This window comes from Salmo trutta, chromosome 12 (assembly GCF_901001165.1).
Source record: "Salmo trutta chromosome 12, fSalTru1.1, whole genome shotgun sequence".
Classification (NCBI taxonomy): Eukaryota; Metazoa; Chordata; class Actinopteri; order Salmoniformes; family Salmonidae; genus Salmo; species Salmo trutta.
The window spans coordinates 83,522,368-83,543,619 of record NC_042968.1 but is presented as its reverse complement, the minus strand read 5'-3'; the positions used below and the strand labels follow the sequence as shown (position 1 = coordinate 83,543,619).

General features: G+C 42.6%; 2 protein-coding genes and 1 long non-coding RNA gene across 4 annotated transcripts in view; 1 reads left to right on the top strand and 2 right to left on the bottom strand.

Annotated features, from left to right (window-relative positions):
* Nucleotides 1-1,996: 1,996 nt before the first annotated feature.
* LOC115204465 (ras-related protein Rab-1A) lies at nucleotides 1,997-8,591 on the bottom strand. Its single transcript, XM_029770060.1, has 7 exons — nucleotides 8,457-8,591; nucleotides 8,147-8,230; nucleotides 4,922-4,994; nucleotides 4,693-4,788; nucleotides 4,488-4,583; nucleotides 4,261-4,392; nucleotides 1,997-3,285 (listed from the first exon to the last, which is right to left on the bottom strand). The coding sequence occupies exons 2-7, from the start codon at nucleotides 8,158-8,160 to the stop codon at nucleotides 3,091-3,093; spliced, it is 606 nt and encodes a 201-aa protein (XP_029625920.1). The 5' UTR covers nucleotides 8,161-8,230; nucleotides 8,457-8,591; the 3' UTR covers nucleotides 1,997-3,090.
* Nucleotides 7,238-13,068, top strand: LOC115204466 (uncharacterized). Its single transcript, XR_003880369.1, has 3 exons — nucleotides 7,238-7,317; nucleotides 12,546-12,677; nucleotides 12,823-13,068. It is a non-coding gene; the product is annotated as an uncharacterized LOC115204466 (long non-coding RNA).
* LOC115204464 (EH domain-binding protein 1-like protein 1) overlaps nucleotides 9,326-21,252 on the bottom strand; it is a 34,687-nt gene continuing 22,760 nt past the window's right edge. For both annotated transcript variants that reach the window (XM_029770058.1, XM_029770059.1), the window contains 11 exons: nucleotides 15,319-15,670; nucleotides 14,998-15,170; nucleotides 14,713-14,761; nucleotides 14,037-14,603; nucleotides 13,834-13,885; nucleotides 13,619-13,674; nucleotides 12,810-12,930; nucleotides 12,544-12,643; nucleotides 12,316-12,389; nucleotides 11,870-11,984; nucleotides 9,326-11,723 (listed from right to left, as the gene is read on the bottom strand). In XM_029770058.1, coding sequence (XP_029625918.1) covers nucleotides 11,636-11,723; nucleotides 11,870-11,984; nucleotides 12,316-12,389; nucleotides 12,544-12,643; nucleotides 12,810-12,930; nucleotides 13,619-13,674; nucleotides 13,834-13,885; nucleotides 14,037-14,603; nucleotides 14,713-14,761; nucleotides 14,998-15,170; nucleotides 15,319-15,670 — 1,747 coding nt within the window. In that variant the 3' untranslated portion in view covers nucleotides 9,326-11,635. The remainder of the gene's footprint in view (nucleotides 11,724-11,869; nucleotides 11,985-12,315; nucleotides 12,390-12,543; nucleotides 12,644-12,809; nucleotides 12,931-13,618; nucleotides 13,675-13,833; nucleotides 13,886-14,036; nucleotides 14,604-14,712; nucleotides 14,762-14,997; nucleotides 15,171-15,318; nucleotides 15,671-21,252) is intronic.

The following is a 21,252-nucleotide window of genomic DNA, read 5'->3' as shown; positions in this document are numbered from 1 at the left end:
GCGGCGAGCTTTACACCACTCCAGCCGACACTTGGCATTACACATGGTGATTTTAGGCTTGTGTGAGGCTGCTCAGGCCATGGAAACCCATTTCATGAAGCTCCCGACGAACAGTTATTGTTCTGACGTTGCTTCAAGGTGCAGTTTGGAACTCGGTAGTGTGTTGCAACCGAGGACAGACGGTTTTTACATGCCACGCGCCTCAGCACTCGGCCCGCCCATTCTGTGAGCTTGTGTGGCCTACCACATCGCGGCTGAGCCGTTGTTGCTCCTAGATGTTTCCACTTCACAATATCAGCACTTACAGTTGACCGGGGAAGCTCTAGCAGGGCAGAAATGTGACAAACTGACTTGTTGGAATGGTGGCATCCTATGACAGTGCCATATTGATAGTTACAGAGTGCTTCAGTACAGGCCATTCTACTGTCAATGTTTGTATATGGAGATTGCATGGCTGGGTGCTCGATTTTATACACCTGACAGCAATGGGTGTGGCTGAAATAGCCGAATCTACTAATATGAAGGGTATCCACATACTTTTAGTGTATAGATTAAGGAAGCCTGATCGGTCCGCTAACAAACAGATTTTACTCAATGAAAAACTCTGCTTCCTTCCCCTGGTGTTGCTTACCATCCTACCACAAATATCAAAAAGGCAAAGGATATCATTGGTGATGCTTAAAGGCATGTGGAATTCCCAGCCAGACCCAGTTCTACAGTATTTATTCAGGACAGCAAAAGTTTGTCTTGTTGTAATCCCCATACTAATTTGAGATGCTGGTGTTATCTCTTCGGTCCTCTGTCTCTCTTTCCCTCTATAATGATCATTAGCATAGACATCTGCAATTAAAGTTTGAGCAAACAGTCAAACATGAAAATAATACAATCAAACAAAGCCTAATTGGGGTAGGCTACGTGTGCCATACTCTCCCAAAAAATGAATTTCAACACATACCAAACTCTAACCTTCCTTTAATGCTGGATCATGGAGACTAATGGCATGGTTGAGCTAGTACCAGGGCCGGTTCCAGGCATAAGCGACATGTGGTTGCTTAGGGCCCCCACGACCAAATATATATTTTTAAATCAGGAACTCAGTCGGGGTCTCAATTTACTTTTGAGAGTAACAATAGTAGAAAACACCAGGTGAAATGTCAAAATTTGGTTGTGCATCATTACTTTTTCTCTTGTTATGTCTCTCACTGACAGTCAATCAATTAGCCATGCCAGCTAACAATTGTTAGTTAGTCTAGCCAGCTATCTAAACTTGTAGTTATCATGACTAAATACTGACCGGGCACGTGTGCAGGGACCCTGACCTCCAGGGGGCCCCCATTGATTTTGTTAGTCATTCTCACTCAGACCATATTAACATGGCATGTCATTACAAAATGTGTAGAATTACAGGAAATTCGCTTTGAAACTGCAAAAATCTCTCTCCACCCCATGGCAAAATATGTAGAATAGCAGAAAACGTGCTTTAAAACTGCAACATTTTCTCGAAGTCCCATGGCAAAATATGTAGAACGACAGAAAATGAACTTTAATAAGTACAATTTTCTCTTCACTGTAAGAGGGGGGCCCTATATTATTTTGCTGCAAGGTGGCAAACTATTAAGTGCAGTACTTTGGACCAGGGCCCGATAGGCGACAGGTAGCCTAGCGGTTAGGAGCGTCGGTCCAGTAACCGAAAAGTTGCTTGTTGGAATTCCTGAACCGACTAAGTGAATAATCTGTCAATGTGCCATTGAGTAAGGCACGTAACCCTAATTGCTGTGCTGAACAATGGGCAGTTCAATACCTCTGTCAAATAAATCTGTTATGTGTGTATTTGATCTGGATAAGAGCGTCTGCTAGAGCCGCCCCTGGCTAGTACTATAATAATGAGGTATGTTCTCTGACACCAACCAGAGGTTGCCCATATAGAATATTATAGGGAACATGTAAAGCTGTGATGGTACAGCAGCATTCTGAATTGATGTGAGGTCAAATGATATGCCTTAAATCTCTCCTGTTTATAGCCAGTTTCCACTCCAGAAAGAACCAAATGCTGTCAGCCTTTGGTTATGCACTCAATCATTAGGTAACAACAACAACAACAACATAATTGATTACACACATTCTAGTTTAGAAAACAGAGAATCAAAAACAAACAAACATCACAGTAATAAAACCACCATGTAATAATAGTATCATTTAGGAATGATTAAATCAGACATTAAAGATGTAGACACCATGATTGCAGGTTTCCATTTACCACGTGGTCCCCAGGATGCGAAAATTGTTTTACTTCACCATGTCCTCTCCTTTTCCTCAACAGCAGCCCTATTTCTACCTATATAGTGTTTGTGCGCACGGGCCCAATGAAGTCTAAATCTGATTTCGGACAGAAAGATGATACAAATTGACTTTGTCCATAAAGACTGCCTTATTTGTCACAATGAGTCTATTATTTCACATTGTCACCATCAACAGTCAGCAGTGTGACCAGGAACCATGAAGGTTACAAAGGATATTATAAACTGGGTAGTTTGAGCCCTGAATGCTGATTGGCTGATAGCCGTGGTACATCAGAACATATACCATATACCATATTGTCCATATACCACACCTCCACGGGCCTTATTACTTAAGTAATATAGTCAACCATAGTTGAAAGAACATCCATGATTTCTTTCAATCACACTATATATGTGTGTGTGTGTGTGTGTGTGTTCGTGTGTTAAAAAAAATGTCTGTGATTCATATAATGAGAGACAGAAAGTGCTGGATTAGTTACAATGATCAGTTATGCCTTACAATGCCAACCACATTTTTTTAAATTAAGATATTTCCACTTCTGTGCATATCGGTGAAAAAAATAGAAAAAAAGGAGTTGAGGGGGACTATTCCTTCGGCACAAAACTTTCTTACTCACTCACTCACTCACTCACTCACTCACTCACTCACGGGCATTGGTCAAGAGGTAAAAAATGTCAGTCAGTTCTTGAAGATCCCACCACCATATTTTCCTGTTCTGTCAGAAGCACCCCAAATTCAACCCAATACTGTTACTCTACTCATGGGGTGAGAGGAGAGGGCAGGACAGTCCTAACAGCATCCTCCCCCAGTCTGCCTCACTGGGGTGCTATCAATCTTCAGGTTGTGCTTCTCTCCTCCTGCCGTGGCCCCGGGCCCCATGCGCTTCTTAATCTCAGCAGCCATGGTCATGAAGGATTGCTCCACGTTAGTTGCGTCCTTCGCACTGGTCTCCAGGAAGGGGATGGATAGGGAGTCAGCAAATTCCTGTTTGAGGAGAGAGACAGGTCAATCACCAGTCTGACTGCAGTAGTAGGGTGCTTCCATTGCAAGTAATTCAGTGTGTCCCAAGGGTTGATAATGGAGCATGTCGACCAGGGCATAAAATGAACACCCGTCAAATGCAGGTAGATTTAGGTATTGGCGGGTAAGAATGTCTATTTCCCCAGCCATGCTGGCGAGTGGTCAATTTGCAGGGTTCTGCAATGCGAGTGTTACATTCACAAATAAAAAAGTGTGAAAAGTCAAGTATGAAAAATGCCCGCAGTAGCTGTTTTCAAAGTATTTCTGCATTTTGTTTTATAGCTGCTAATCGGGAAAATAAATAAGAATCCTATACCCCTCACGCAGCAACATTGCCTTGCAGGGGAGCTGTGCGCACACTGAGTGAAGTGCTGATAGATTCATTTTGAGGCGCTGTGCACAGGCATAAAAGCTGGTGTAATTTACCCCAAAAAATCTACAAAGTGAGACTTAGTCCTCAAGCTTGTTTGTTTTTCAATGTTAGTTTGATTCTGCTGCTTCAACTGATAGCGAAGACACGCTCTAGTCAGATCCAAAATCTCACAGACACACGACTCTACTCAAGTGGCCCTGTTACCACGGTAAAGTCCCGCCCTTAAAGGTGCAGATAAAAATTTAATCTGATATTTTGATTTAAAAGACTCACGTCACAAAAAATGAAATGAAATTTAGCAATATACCACATCACTTCTTACATTTCTTGTTTTAGAAACATTACAAAGCATGGTGATCTGTTTTTTTGTGTGTTTATGGCCCCCAAAAAATTGACTGGTGAAACAATTTGAGTGGCTGGTATATTTTTTTCATTTTCCGTGCCACAGTGGCAAAAAATACATTTTAGGCCCTGATGTAAACTACAACAAACTAAGGCTACAGAGTATAATACACCCAAATACTGTGATTAATCTGTATGAGAGTCCACGTTTTTTGAGGACTCACCTTGGCTGTCGTGTAGTCTACTACCTTCTTGGTGGTGAGGTCACACTTGTTACCCACCAGCAACTTGTTGACATTCTCGCTGGCATAGCGGCCAATCTCCTGCAGCCACTGCTTTATATTGTTGTAAGACTCCTAGAAAGAGAAAATACCTCAGTTACGTGTTGTCAATAAATGCAGGTTGACTCATAGATGTTAATTCATCTTCTTTGTGGAGGGGCGTCACTAACGTGATCTGTTACATCATAGACAACGATGATACCATGGGCTCCTCTGTAATAGCTGGAGGTGATGGTGCGAAACCGCTCCTGACCAGCAGTGTCCCACTAAAGACAATAAAAATATATATATGTTAGTTAACACACTACATGGTTGAAAGCATGTACTGCAATTAAACTTCCCAGGACAGCTGCCAGAGCTGCTGACTCAACTCACAATCTGTAGTTTGATGGTCCTGCCATCCAATTCAATAGTTCGGATTTTGAAGTCCACGCCGATGGTGCTTATGAAACTTTCCGTGTAGGTGTCATCCTGAAATGCATAACAAAAAATTAAAAACACATAGCTTTAATCAATAAATGGACACACATTATCCATCCAAACGTTGATGTAAAGCTGAACACTGATCAAAATGCCAGTAACACTGAACACTGATAGTTCTTACCGCAAATCGAAGCAGGAGGCAAGACTTGCCTACCCCTGAATCACCAATCAGAAGCAGCTTGAACAGGTAGTCACTAGGGGGAAACCAGGTTAGGGAACATTAAATAACAGACTAACAAATCGATTCTATCAAGCCCCCAGCATTGACTTTCATCTGGGTCTCTGGGGAGTTAGGCTAAGTTCATATGCAATGCTGTCATTTCCATCTGAAATTAGCTATGTTATTATAGCTACAGTTGCAAGGGTGTGCAAAGAAATGTCAAAGAGGAAAATGTAAATTATAAACTTGGTGGGTTGAACCCTGAATGCTGATTGGCTGACAGCCGTGGTATGTCAGACCTTATCCAACGGGTGGGTCTAATCCTGAATGCTGATTGGTTAAAAGAGCATTGCAGCCGGTGTCTATTCCACAAGTTACTACCAGCTAAATCTATGAGGTTAAAATGCCTATTTACTCTGTTCCATCTGACTGCGCAATCCACTGTATCATCAGCCCAGGCAGGGAAGTTATAAACTTGATCTACACCATAAAAAGCATCTAGACATTATCTCACACTTCTTTTAGACTAACATTTAGTTTTCAACAGCTGAGATTTGTATAAACCTTGCTGTCAGTCTCTCTGACATTTACAACATTGTTTCAATATTCAAAATCGATCTCCAACTGTCCCACAGTACTGAACCTGTAGGGGTCGGGAGTCGGGACGAGAGAGGCAGGCAGCATTTCTCAGCCAGTCAAAATCATGAATCAGCTGGCATAATTTTTATGGATATATACAAAGTAATGTCAATTGAAACAAGGTCAATCGAAACGAAGTGCAGTTAGTTTGCAGTGTTTCCAGCTTCAGTTTGAGGTGATTGTGTTAGCTGTGTTATTGGCTAGCTCCTCTGAACAACAGTGTCCTAACGAGAGAGCACATTTTCTATGCCAGGCGAAATTGTGCCTCATTAGCTCATTGTTATAGATGTATCCAAATAAATGTCACTAGAAAACAGCTTAAACAAATGCAGCTACTGTTGTTATTCTGTCTGCACTGTTTGACGTGACTAAGTTAGCAGTAGTTGTCTAGATAGCAAGGGATAAGAACGTTGCCAGCCAATACGGCAATGTAACATTTAGAATGAACGACTGGGTCGCGTCCATAGATACAGAATAAAAAGACTGAACGACTGGGTCGCAGCTCTGGCAACCGAACCAATAGAACGAACGACCAGCCGGCTTGGTAACAACCCTAGATTTGTTTCAGGACTACACCTTGTGGAAGGATGAAATAGTATGAATAAATTCATCAAATGAACATCAATCATTATTTGAATATGTTGGAAACCCCTTGTATAAAAGTGATAATACCCTCGAAGCTGGGGTTTGGAGGATATATTGGTCCCATCACCGGCTTCGAGGGCATTATCACTTAATTATAAACTGGGTGTTAGAGCCCTGAATGCTGATTGGCTGACAGCCGTGGTATATCAGACCGTATACCACTGGAATGACAAAATATTTATTTTTACTCTTCTAATCATATTGATAACCAGTTTATAATAGCAATTCGTCGTGCCTAAGAACAGCCCTTAGCCATGGGGGCTATATTGGCCATATACCACACCCCCTCGTGTCTTATTGCTTAAGTATACCACGGGTATGACAAAACATTTATTTTTACTGCTCTAATTGCATTGGTAACCTGAGTGGCGCAGCGGACTAAGGTACTGCATCTCAGTGCAAGAGTCTTCACTACAGACCCTGGTTCGATTCCAGGCTGTATCACATCCGGCCGTGATTGGAAGTCCCATAGGGCGGCGCACAATTGGCCCAGCACCATCTGCATTTTGCCTGGGTAAGCAATCACTGTAAATAAGAATTTGTTCTTAACTGACTTGCCTAGTTGAATAAAGGTTAAATAAAAAAAACGAATAATAATAAAATAGCAATAAGGCACCTCGCAGGTTTGTGATATATGGCCAATATACCACGATGCAAAGTGGAGTGCCTGGATACCTTACATGCTGACCAGACCGGTCACATCGCAAAATACATTTTGAAATCCATGTTATTCAAATATTGGCCAATGAGTGTCTGTGTTGCCAAGGGCTAAAATAGAAGTCATTCCTATTTCTGATGCAGATCACGCTGCAAGTCCTGCCTCTCCCATCGCCTCATTGGTTTATAGAAGCAGGTACCCATGTGCCATCTCCTCATTGGTTATACCCACGTGGGCGATTGAAAGACGAACTGTTTTGCCGGTTGTCTGGTAATACTATGAAAGTGTAGATGCCAATCACCATATAAATTCAAAGATGAAAAAGCCTGGAATGAGGAGAGATGACTAGAAATGATTCGGTTGGCCGTTTTATGTGTAGATTAATTGTCGGAGAAGAGGACCTTGTGCATTTCAGGTAAAATAACTCAATGTTTATATCCCAGGACAAATTTGCTAGCAACAGCAAGCTAGCTAAATATGACAAATTAGCTAGGAAGTGCAAGCTAACTAGCTAAATTGCCATACATGTTTAATGCTTTTCGACCTGTCCCCAAATTAATGTAATTGGTTCAGAGTTTGTTTTGATATTTTAACCTGCGTGTCGTGATCGCGTTTGGTGTAGGGGGACAAAATACATTTATGCACGATAGCGCACCCGGTTTGGGTTCCGTGTTAGCCGTGGTTTATTGGCCATATATACACACACCTCCTCGGGCATTATTGCTTAAATATAGAACGTAGCAAGAGACGCATAGTTCATCCAAGTAACTAGATCAACAATCTTATACATTGTTTTGTCAGCATAGCTTTTGCTATGATCATGACATTGTACCAAAACAACCCGATGTGATGGCAGATGTTCGGCACAAAACAGAGCGAGCTAGTACGTAAACAAAAGATGACGCAGCGATTTGTGATTTAACGTCAACAAGCAAACAGTAGCTAGTTAGCTAGCTACATTTGTATTCACTCAGAAACAAATATTTTTTTGTGTGCAGTTAGCTACTGTAACTAGCTATGTATTTAAGGTCTCTTGTTTTACTTGTGTATTTTGTTTTGCGGTAGACGTGTTTGATGTACTGTAGTGATGTAAATTGTTGATAATTTGTATAACGAATATTTGTACCTGATATTTGTAATTTGTACTTGGTATAAAACATACAAAAAATGCTTGTTACATCATCCGGTGTTATTAGATATGGAGCTAACAAAAACAACACCTAAACATCACCAACTTTACTCACTATTCAGGATTCATGGTGTCCGAAATCTGTGTTTTGGCCCTTGTCTGGGTCACACACTCATCTTCTTGGTAGCTAGCTGCGTTGCTATCGTAGTAGGAAAGAAGACTTGTTGTTGTAGCTAGCTAACGTTATTGTACAGTAAATAGCTTAGCTAACGTTAGCTTACCAAACAACGTTTGGCAAATGGTTCTGCAATTTCACGAGCCAAAATGTTTTGTATAGCTTGTTGGTTAGGTAAGTAACTTAAGTGTTCGGTGACTAACCAATTTAGCGAGAATTAGTGTTGCTAGGTAAACATAGCTTTGTTTACCTTGTTGTTCTCGCTTTACTTGTTGCTTACTTGTCATCATCCCTAGCCTTTTGCGCATGTGTCAGTGAGTGATGACGTTAAATCGTTTTCCTACACAGATTGGAAATGTAGTTTAGCCAAAGCCCTTCTGAACGTCCTTCTTTTCCCCATCGCAGTTACGCCAAAACCACGCCCCGTTATTCAGAGGGGCGTTCTAAAACGCTTTGCTGCCTACCGCGCTCTCCAAGTCCGGAAGTGAATATCACGTACCGCGAAATTTCAGTCACTGATTAATAATATTTGCCCATGTTTCAAGATTGAAAAATATAATAACATAATGTCGTGGACCGAGCTAACCATTAACGCTCAAAGACAGGTTCAATGACTGTAGCATAGCGTATTCGACTGAATGATTAGCTAATAAATATTTGAAAAAATTATGAATAAGCATATGATTTGACCTGATAATAGACTACTAATGATAATATATCAATTTAAAATACCGAGCTAGTAACGTTAAGTAGCCTAGGTTAACTTAGCTTACCTTCAATTGAGGGAATTCAGCAGAGTTCTCAGAGACATTTTTACAACTCATTGAAACTCTGAAAATAAATACATGGGCAAATATTATCAAACATGATGATAATAATAGGCCTGCTTTACGGTAGGCAGCTAATTGTCCAATTACACTTTCCATCCTTAGGTCACTGTCTCTGCGCTGATTGCCTGTGAGTGAGACAACGCTAGCTAGCCAATGGGAGCGTAGTAGAACGTCTCTCTGAATAACGGGGCGTGGTTTTGGCGTAACTGCGTTGGGGAAAAAATAAATACGCGGTTCACGTCAGCAGGGCTCAACTATGGCCTGTATCAGTACACTGGCACAATACACATTTTCTGAAACACCAAAGGAGGCTTATTTATTCATCATGCACAAACAAAATAAATAATAGTGCAAGATCAAGATAATAGATATATTCAGAACACAATGACATCCACGAAAAAGTGAAGAAGTACCACATAATATAATATGACAACAAATTAGAGAAAATATTTTCAAACAAATTCTTAAACTGTATTATGTATCATTCACGGGTTTAAACAAAACATATTGCATATCCTTTTTAAAAAGAGGCTTGGACAAAGTAATGCTTTATTGTCACATCATTACATTTTCAGATCTACCCCCCTCAAAAAAGTGTGTCACATGCTTCGTAAAAAAAAGAAGTGTAGACTAACAGTTACTTAAGGGCCCTTTCCAACAATGCAGAAAACAAAACAAAAATTGAAATAGTTGAAAAAAATAGAAGAAAATAGTAATAATATTAATAACACAAGGAATAATAGTAATCATCATCTATGACAATAGCACATAACATCTAACAAGCCATTGGTAAATGTTGACTCTATTAATACTAGACAGTTTGACACAGAATAAAGGTCTTTGCTAAATTAAAAAAACATTGAAAGAACTGCAGTGCCAGGTAATTCATTTTATTTAACTAGGCAAGTCTTAAGAACAAATTCTTATTTACAATGACGGCCTACCCCTGCCAAACCCTAACTCGGACAACACTGGGCCGATTGTGTGCCACCCAATCACAGCCAGTTGTGACACAGCCTGGAATCAAACCAGGGTCTGTAGTGACACCTTTAGCACTGAGATGCTGTGCCTTAGACCACTGCGCCACTTGGGAGACTCAGAATAATAGAGGGACATACAGTATTAATTACAGGATGGTATGTATGTTTTACAAGTAGGCTTACTAGCTTCTGTCTATAACTACAGTTTCACCTTTATTCACTATTCTCTTTTTCTTTCATTTCTGGTTAGATCTGACTGTTCATGCCACTTGTAATATGACACACCTAACCCAAACATTTCTCATGCACATGTCCAATCCATAAATAAAAGAAAGATTGATAAAACACAACTACAAGTCATCACCAGAAGTCATCAAGACGTGATACTCTCATAAACTTGAGTCTTTCATCAAACATCTGGGTCCAAAGTAAAACACAGAGCTGATGTTACCAAACCCTCCTGTATACACAGAGGCCTGATGTTACCAAACCCTCCTGTATACACAGAGGCCTGATGTTACCAAACCCTCCTGTATACACAGAGGCCTGATGTTACCAAACCCTCCTGTATACACAGAGGCCTGATGTTACCAAACCCTCCTGTATACACAGAGGCCTGATGTTACCAAACCCTCCTGTATACACAGAGGCCTGATGTTACCAAACCCTCCTGTATACACAGAGGCCTGATGTTACCAAACCCTCCTGTATACACAGAGGCCTGATGTTACCAAACCCTCCTGTATACACAGAGGCCTGATGTTACCAAACCCTCCTGTATACACAGAGGCCTGATGTTACCAAACCCTCCTGTATACACAGAGGCCTGATGTACCAAACCCTCCTGTATACAAAGAGCTGATGTTACCAAACCCTCCTGTATACACAGAGGCCTGACGTTACCAAACCCTCCTGTATACACAGAGGCCTGACGTTACCAAACCCTCCTGTATACACAGAGGCCTGATGTTACCAAACCCTCCTGTATACACAGAGGCCTGATGTTACCAAACCCTCCTGTATACACAGAGGCCTGATGTTACCAAACCCTCCTATATACACAGAGGCCTGATTATTTTGTGTCTAAACACCAGACCTTTCATTTCATAGCCAGTTCCACCAAAGCATTCAGGCAAAGTTACCTTATATTGTTGATGAGATCAGTGAGATGTTTATAGATGTAAAAGTAGACATTATGGCCTATACGTCTGAACCTCATAGCTTAATGGCGGTCTAAAAGTATACAACACATCTGTTTGTACAGTGGGCTTTCTGTCTATTGAATGACAGAGTAAGGCACATTAACAGACTGAATTGGAAAGGTCCTCGTTTCTCAATCAAAAGTACTCCATGGATGGGTGACCTTCCCAGAGTCTCTTACCTCAAAGTACAGAGGGATTTATTTCTTCAAGTATCTCCAAAAGGGAAGGCACACATCCCCAGCACCCCCGGGGGTATAATTGTTTATTAACGATCAGTCCCAAAATCCCAGTTAAGGATTTGTTGCTGTGGTGACCTGTTTGTCTAGGAGTGTTTCATATTGTAGGTTGCTGAGTGACAGAGCTTGGTTTGAAGCAGGGATTGAGGAGGTTTAGTTCTAGATGGGTTGGTCCCTTCTCTCACTGTAGCACACACTTGTCTTTGTTGCTGAAGTTCCTGCGTCTGAGCTCCAGCCCCCGCTCCAAACGCTCATCCTCCTCAACGGCACTGAGGACACACAAACACACACATAAACAACCACACAGTACTGCATCGTTTAAAACGTGTACAATATGTGTGCTTATGTGTGTGCATGCTTAGTGTGTCACACTGCATAAGCATGGCTGTATAACAAACAGATGGGCTAGACTCACCCTCTCTCCTTGGCGTCCAAGTCCCTGACCAGCTCGTCCCGCTGGTTGACCAGAGAGACCAGTTCCTGCAGTAGGAGCTCCTCCCGGTGCTGCTGGGCCTTAGTCTTCTGCCACTCTGAAGAGAGGGGGGATGAGGCAAGATAGAAAAGTTGTGGTCATACGCACGTCTTTAAAAATGGAGTATTATAACAGAAAAGCCCACACACTGAATATGACAACGTTTCAAACCACAAGGATCTTCTTCAGGTCAGATCTGGATCAAAACATTGTCAATAAAGGTGGTAATTTGGAGCATATTCAGTGAGTGGGCCTTTCTGCTGTTTTCAGGGATGAGAGACGATATCATAGTCATTATATATACACACACAACTGCTATAGGTCTACAGTAGTCTCACTGGTTGTGTTCAATATAAACAAGGTTGTGTTTATGCATTGGACTCACTAACCTTCATTGGCCATCATGGCTCTAAGTTCTCTATTCAGTAGCTCAAATCGTTTCTCCAAGTCCTGCTCCTCCTGCCTGTTAAATACAATGCATTCAATTAGCTGCCGTCTGCTGGGCACACACACAGAACATAATATGGCGCATTTCAGTTCAAACCATTTCCTAGTAATATAATCATGTTCCGTATTCTTAAGAATAATAGATGTGTGAGTGGTGTGTTATGTCTTACAGCAGCTCCAGATGATCCTGTCTCCTGATCAGGGCGTTCTTCTTGTTGACCAGAGTGAACCACTCCTGGATCAGCTTCTCTTCCTCGTCACGGTCGCTACCTGGAGCAAGGACACAACACATGGCACCTCAGAGGTTAGACCCTGTTATATTTACTGAGAAAAGTAACCACAGGAATCTGTGGCCTTTGATAAGCACACGTAGAAGTAAGCTTGACACTGTTCCTGTTAGCTTCACAGCCACTTTTTATATTGTTCTGTTTCTCACTTGATTCCATCAGTCTTCTGAGTCTCCTCTCCACGATGCCTGCTCGGTTGTCGATGTGCTTCTGTTCAGTCTCCAGGGCTTGCAGCTCACTCAGCACATACTGACTGCTGTCCTGCAGACGCTGACCATGAAGATACAGCGACACACATTGCCAAAACGGACATGCAAGGACAGAAGCACAGATGAACATAGAGACGACAAAGAGAAAACGGTCAGGAGATTAGAGGGAGAAACAGGAATAAAGGCGAAGAGAAATCCATGTTGACTCCAATGCTTCCCACAGTGTCAAATTGTCTCGATGTCCAGGGTGGTGGACCATTCTTGATACACATGGGAAATAGTTGAGTGTGAAAGACCCAGCAGCATTGCAGTTCTTGACACACTCAAACCGGTGCGCCTGGCACCTACTACCATACCCCGTTCAAAGGCACTTAAATATTTTGTCTTGCCCATTCACTCTCTGAATGGCACACATAGACAGTCCATTTCTCAATTGTTTCAAGGCTTAAAAATCCTTCTTTAACCTGTCTCCTCCCCTTTATTGATTGAAGTTGATTTAACAAGTGACATCAATAAGGGATCATAGCATTCACCTGGATTCATCTGGTCAGTCTACATCATGGAAAGAGCAGGTGTTCATAATGTTTTGTAGACTCAGTGTATATGAAACACAGAAAATCACATTTTTGACTGTACTGGGCCTTTAAGCTAAACAGAGAGAGAGAAGGTGGCCTAAACCAAAAAAGAAAAACAAATATAAACAGTCAAGTAGATAATAATGTGAGGTCAAGGAAAAGGTTTGAACTGACCAAAGTATCCTCCTCCTGGCTTGGGACACTGGACTCCTGGACTGGGCTCCTAGATTCTACACACAGACCAAACAGCGAGACTGCATATTAGTATATTTACAACAACAAACGAAAAAACTCAGAGAATGCAGCCTTTCATATCATGCTTTACGCATTGTCCTTTTCTGTTGTCTGCTCATTCAGCTCAGGTAAAAATCTCCTTGTAAACCTCCTACCGGATTCTGAGGAGACGTTCTTCACTTCTCTGTCTGATACACTTTCAGCTGACTGGACAGGAGACACAAACACAATAGACATGATAGGTAAAGAGAAACATGGCCTGGTTTAAATAGCAAAACATTAACACATTAATAGAATATCAATCTCTGTTCAAATACAGAAAACAGTTTTAAAAGCTGGGAAAGTATTCAGCATGTACCTCTATGCTCTTAGATGTGCTACTCTGCTGCTCCACCACATCCCCTTCATCCATGGACTCACTCTTCAGCCGCAAGCGCCTTTTCTTCACCAGGTCGGCGTCTCTTACGTGACCAAATCCTGATTTGGCTGCAGAGGTGTGTGACCTGGGTGGAGGCACAGGGGTCTGTGTCTCTCCCGTTCCCCCATGCAGATCCCCAGCTCCGCTTCCCTTCTCTTCCACTTTTGTCACCCGTTTAGTCCGAGGGGGTGGCACTAGGCTCCAATTGGGCTTAGAGGCCTGTTCTGTAGCACTGTCCTCCAGGGAGATGCTACCTTCCTGTAACTTGCGGGCACAGAAGCGAGCAGCAGCATCCACATCAGAACCTTCACTGGGCTCAGTCACTGCATAGCTGGACTGGCTGCTGTTGTGCTCTATCTGAAGAACACTCAGTTCCTGCCCCGTAAAGTGGGTGCGGATCTGACTCAGGTAAGTCATGACGATCAGGCGGTCTGGCACAGAGAGCAGCACCATGTCTGAGGGCTCCAGCAGTCGGGAGATGCCCAGCGCAGCGAAGCCATCAAAGGCCTGTGGGAGAGGGAATAGTCAGGACAAAAAACAACGACTTCTGTGTTCCTTATAGACATTATGTATAATTAAGTAAATATTTCATCGATACGCTCATTGACGTTTTCACCTTCTTGTTGTTTAACTTGATATCGTTGGGTTCCAGTGCCTCAAAAGCTCTAAGAAAAATACCAGTAGTTAATAGAAGGACGGAGAGGACATTTTCTACTATTTTGTGAGAACTTCTGCCCTATTTCCTGTAAGGAGATGGAATAATTCTACCTCTCCTACATTCAGCTGTATGGGTGGGTTTAAAGTACCTGTGTGGACTACTAATAAAGTTGCTAGACTTTTCACATTCAGACTAGGATCGAATATTGTGGATGATTTATCTGATAAGTAATTAAGTGCTTACATCTTGTCAGGATAGAAGTGGTGTAGGATGGAACAGAAAGCCAGACCATTGCGCCAGGAGGTGTTAAAATTAGTGACCTTCACTCCCTTATAACCCTTTGTAACCTCCTGGCACCACTCCAGTAAAGACTTGCTGGAGGACACAAGACCAGGACTGGGCAGAGGACCAGGCATCTGAGCAGGGTGTGAAGGAGAGAGGAAGAGGGAGAGAGACCTGTTATAGATGACATTCTTATTAACATATTCAGTGTTCATCTGTGTTTTAAATATAATTAACTGTTTATATTCACATGTAAAAAATGAATATGAAAATCAAATGTACCTCCTGGCTGAGGACGAACACATCCTTCCCATGGGCTTCGTCCTTGTCCGCCGCAGTGGGAGTGGAGGCCTCTGGGGCAACTTCCTGAAAGACCACAGGAAAGGGAAGGAGTTTCTTCTTGCTGCGTCGAGGAGGAACAACCATATCTGACGCTTGACCATAAGGGACCTCCTTATCTGCTGGGGTCTGTCCATTGGACTGTGGCTCTTCACTGCCTGAGTTACCCTGGATGTGACCCTGGATGTTACCCTGAGTTGTGGTGTCTGGTGAGGATGGCTGAGAAGCTTTCTTAGAGCATCTCGTTGGGACAGCCAGGTCACTGGACTTCTGTCTCCCCTCAGCCGTCTCAGATCTATAGAGACAGAAATAAGAGAAATAAGACGACGGGACAGCAAAGTCAAGTTTCAGTTATACACTCCAAAAGTATTGGGAAAGAGAAACATTTTTGTTGTTGTTTTGGCTCTGTACTTCAGCAGTATGGATTTGAAATGACGCACAAATATCATACCCCCCCAAAAATGCTAACCTCCCCTGTTAATGGTACTGATGAGAGGTTAACATGTCTTGGGGGTATGATATAAAATGCTAACCTCCCCTGTTAATGGTACTGATGAGAGGTTAACATGTCTTGGGGGTATGATATAAAATGCTAACCTCCCCTGTTATTGGTAATGGTGAGAGGTTAACATGTCTTGGGGGTATGATATACAATGCTAACCTCCCCTGTTAATGGTAATGGTGAGAGGTTAACATGTCTTGGGGGTATGATATAAAATGCTAACCTCCCCTGTTATTGGTAATGGTGAGAGGTTAACATGTCTTGGGGGTATGATATAAAATGCTAACCTCCCCTGTTATTGGTAATGGTGAGAGGTTAACATGTCTTGGGGGTATGATATAAAATGCTAACCTCCCCTGTTATTGGTAATGGTGAGAGGTTAACATGTCTTGGGGGTATGACATTTGTGCGTCTATAACTTTCTCACTCATTATTATTCACAATTCATTCAGGATTATCCATAATCATGGTAGCATCCAGATTAATGTAGTGTTTAGAAGCATATTCTATTCTTATCTACAATAAAAGTGACTCCAAAAGGACACAATACATTATTTACCATTTATTTCTATTGGGCACAAAATCATCTGAAACACAACCAAAACCAAAAGCATCCAACTAATTTGTAGAGTCACAAGCTTTATGTAATCATTGCGTGCTATGAATATGGGACCAAAAACCTAACGTTTTACTACTTTAATACACATAAGTGAATTTGTCCCAATACTGTCCAAAAAGTGCTTTAATTTCTAAACGGTTCACCCGATATGGATGAAAAACCCCTGACTGTCTGCACAGTGATTGTATAATTTACAACGTAAAGTGCTGGTGCACAGAGCAAAAACAACAACAGAATTGGAGCTTACTGAATATCCTGCAAAACAAACAAAAACTGTTTAAAGTTAAGCACGGATTAATGTGAATATTATTTAACTGTGCAAGTAGTTACAAGAGCCAAATGACATGATCTGATTAACTTCAAATTGTTCTGCCAACTTACTGTTTATCTACTAATGTATCTACAGTGCATAGAGTGGTATCCTGTTCTATCTCAAGGCCCTTCTCTTCCTCCTCAACCCCTGATTCAGTCACATTCTTTGAGACTGTCTCCGCTAATTCAGTCAATAACAAGCACTCCTCTTGGGCAGTGACACAGAGAAAGGTAGAGATCGGGCCATAGTCAATTTCAAGTCCTCTGTCAACAGGTACCCCATCTGTCCCTGTTTCTGTCCTCTGTATACTTTCCTCACCCTACATTGGTTGCTTTGAACGGACTGTCAAGTTCACAGTGGAGTCTGATGTCATACTCTCAGTGGTTGCCACCAGGTCCTCCAGGACCTGTCCCTGACTAGCGTCAGTAATAGTCTCTGATGGGTTACTATTTGATGAGGAGGTGGCTATAGTCGAGGGCTCACAAATGATTTCCTGCTGACCTTTCCTTCCATCTAGGTCTAGGTGGTTTGACTCAGGCCTGTCTAGACTGACTTCCTGGGGGATCACTGGTGATGGAGTCTCCTGCTCCTCACTGGCCTCGGAGGCTAGGAGATCTTCTGGGTTCAGAGAGAGGTCTTCCTCATGCAAGAAGGGGATCAGGTGTTTTCTGACGCAGGAGGCAGGCACAGGTACATCTGATGTCTCTTCTTCTGCCAAGTGACTAATATAAGCCAGTAGCAACTTTTCCTCCTTTATGAGGCTTAAGTCATCTTTGGGGGGTTCTGCAGGGCTTATGTGAGGGACCTTGGGATATGTAGTAGATGTTCCAGGTTGAGAGGGTGGTAGAGGCCAAGGGACCACTGAGTTGACAGAGACATCTTTCTCATTGTCACCCTCCTTTGGTAGATAATGCTGGTCATTTGCTCCCTTCTCTTTGGCTGTCACCAGAATGCTATCTGAAGAAGTTGTTTCCATGGCGAGGATTAGTGGTTTTGGAATGTCTTCCTCTTTAGCATCAGTGTTAAGGGTTTCCTTTGTTAAGCTAACTGTGCTGCTCTCTTGAGCATTACTTGTATTATCTGGTGGAGGGACAGTTTTGTTTTGGTGGAGTAAGGCAACTAGCAACAGGTGCCGTGTCTTGACTAACTCTTTCTGGGCCTACTTCCTGAAGAGGCACTGGAGGAGTGATATTTTTATTTTTGATGCAATGACTGGGAAGTGGTTCCAGTTCAATGGTTCTGACAAACCATCAGGGCGTGTCCTCATGTTCAGCAGGTGGTGAATAAGATAACACCCCTGGACTGTGAGACAGCGATATTAATGTTAGCCATCTGGCATGGCTACAATAGCAATTCAATAAATTCCCCAAAATGCAGACTGCCACACAATCCTCAACAATGTCACAGACAAAGGACAACGGTCAACAGTATACAGTAAACATCAACACGGCAAGCTCACTACCAGGTAACGTCCAGTTACATTCCCTGAACAACATTTAATTGGGTTCAGTTCACATGCTAATGCTCATTCAGCACTAACATCCAACAATTCAACTTTCTCCTCAGGCATGGTAGCAGACTTTGCGCACAAAGATATAAAAAACACAAGTTCATGACAAATAACTTTACGAGAAATCTTTACAAGATCACTCAGCATAAACAAAGAAAATACTGTACCACTCCAAATGTCTGAAGACACAAACCCAGTCAAAACTTGACAGAGCTCCATTCCTAAGGCATGAATAAAATCTGCCTCATTAAACCATGCAGGAAAGTAGTGCAGAGAGCGACAAGAGCTCAGGCACTTACCCTCCATCTACTGTATGTAAAACTCTGCTAGCCACACTGTGCCCATATCCTCCTGCCCATCTCAAACTCCAACTCATCTGAATCGCTGTCAGGGATGAACACTGGATCGTCTCCTTACAGGCTTTAGCGCCGCTAACGATAGGGGTGGCTTCATATTTATTTTCTTCCAAGCACTCTTCATAAGCTATTTCATCCAGCTCTGCTTCTCTCGGCGGTGGGGAATCGTCTGTACAGCTTTTGAATCCTTTTTGTATTCTAGAGGTGGTAACACAGGTGGACGTACATCCCTCTCTGGTTTACCCTTCACAGTCTTCTCTTTCAGGGGTTCTGTGATCTCCTTCAGTGGTTTTGTGATTTTATTCAGTGGTTCTGTAATCTCCTTCAGTGGTTCTGTGATGTGCTTCAGTGGTTCTGTGATCTCCTTCAGTGGTTCTGTGATGTGCTTCAGTGGTTCTGTGACCTCCTTTAGTGGTTATGTGACCTCCTTTAGTGGTTCTGTGATCTTCTTCAGTGGTTCTGTGATGTGCTTCAGTGGTTCTGTGATCTCATTCGGTTGTTCTGTGATCTCATTCGGTTGTTCTGTGATCTCATTCGGTTGTTCTGTGATCTCATTCTGTTCTGTGATCTCATTCGGTTGTTCTGTGATCTCATTCTGTTGTTCTGTGATCTCATTCGGTTGTTCTGTGATCTTCTTTAGTGGTTCTGTGATCTCATTCTGTTGTTCTGTGATCTCATTCGGTTGTTCTGTGATCTTCTTTAGTGGTTCTGTGATCTCTTTCTGTTGTTCTGTGATCTCATTCGGTTGTTCTGTGATCTTCTTTAGTGGTTCTGTGATCTCATTCTGTTGTTCTGTGATCTCATTCGGTTGTTCTGTGATCTTCTTTAGTGGTTCTGTGATCTCTTTCTGTTGTTCTGTGATCTCATTCGGTTGTTCTGTGATCTCATTCTGTTGTTCTGTGATCTCTTTCAGTGGTTTGGCAGTCTCTTTGTGTGGTTTGGTGATCTCTTTCTGAGGTTTGGCAGTGTCTTTATGTAGTTTGGTGGTCTCCTTCAGTGGTTCGGCCTCTTGCTCAATTTTGTTGGTTGGGTCCTTGACCATCTCTTGCGCCACAGTAGCTAAACGCAAAGTCTCCACTAAGCTTATCCTGCTATTCTCAGTTGTAGAGAGCTTATAAGCTAATTAGCAACTTTACGACTACTTACTACGTTTTAGCTACTTTGCAACTAAACTCAGTAAAAAAATAAATGTCCCTTTTTCAGGACCCTGTCTTTCAAAGATAATTCGTAAAAATCCAAATAACTTCACAGAGCTTCATTGTAAAGGGTTTAAATACACTGTTTCTCATGCTTGTTCAATGAACCATAAACAATTAATGAACATGCACCTGTGGAACGGTCGTTAAGACACTAACAGCTTACAGACGGTAGGCAATTAAGGTCACAGTTATGTAAACTTAGGACACTAAAGAGGCCTTTCTACTGACTCTGAAAAACACCAAAAGAAAGATGCCCAGGGTCCCTGCTCATCTGTGTGAACGTGGCTTAGGCATGCTGCATGGAGGCATGAGGACTGCAGATGTGGCCAGGGCAATACATTGCAATGTCCGTACTGTGAGACGCCTAACACAGCGCTACAGGGAGACTGGACGGACAGCTGATCGTCCTCGCAGTGGCAGACCATGTGTAACAACACCTGCACAGGATCGGTACATCCGAACATCACACCTGCGAGACAGGTACAGGATGGCAACAACAACTGCCTGAGTTACACCAGGAACACACAATCCCTCAATCAGTGCTCAGACTGTCTGCAATAGGCTGAGAGAGGCTGGACTGAGGGCTTGTAGGCCTGTTGCAAGGCAGGTCCTCACCAGACATCACCGGCAACAAAGTCGCCTATGGGCATGGATTCGCGTTTATCGTCGAAGTTATGAGCGTTACACCGAGGCCTGTACTCTGGAGCGGGATCGATTTGGGGGAGAGGGTCTGTCATGGTCTGGAGCGGTGTGTCACAGTATCATCGGACTGAGCTTGTTGTCATTGAGGTAATCTCAACGCTGTGCGTTACAGGGAAGACATCCTCCTCCCTCATGTGGTACCCTTCCTGCAGGCCCATCCTGACATGACCCTCCAGCATGACAATGCCACCAGCCATATTGCTCGTTCTGTGCGTGATTTCCTGCAAGACAGGAATGTCAGTGTTCTGCCATGGCCAGCGAAGAGCCCGGATCTCAATCCCATTGAGCACGTCTGGGACCTGTTGGATCGGAGGGTGAGGGTTAGGGCCATTCCCCCCAGAAATGTCCGGGAACTTGCAGGTGCCTTGGTGGAAGAGTGGGGTAACATCTCACAGCAAGAAATGGCAAATCTGGTGCAGTCCATGAGGAGGAGATGCACTGCAGTACTTAATACAGCTGGTGGCCACACCAGATACTGACTGTTACTTTTGATTTTGACCCCCCCTTTGTTCAGGGACACATTATTCCATTTATGTTAGTCACATGTCTGTGAAACTTGTTCAGTTTATGTCTCAGTTGTTGAATCTTGTTATGTTCATACAAATATTTACACATGTTAAGTTTGCTGAAAATAAATGCAGTTGACAGTGAGAGAACGTTTATTTTTTTGCTGAGT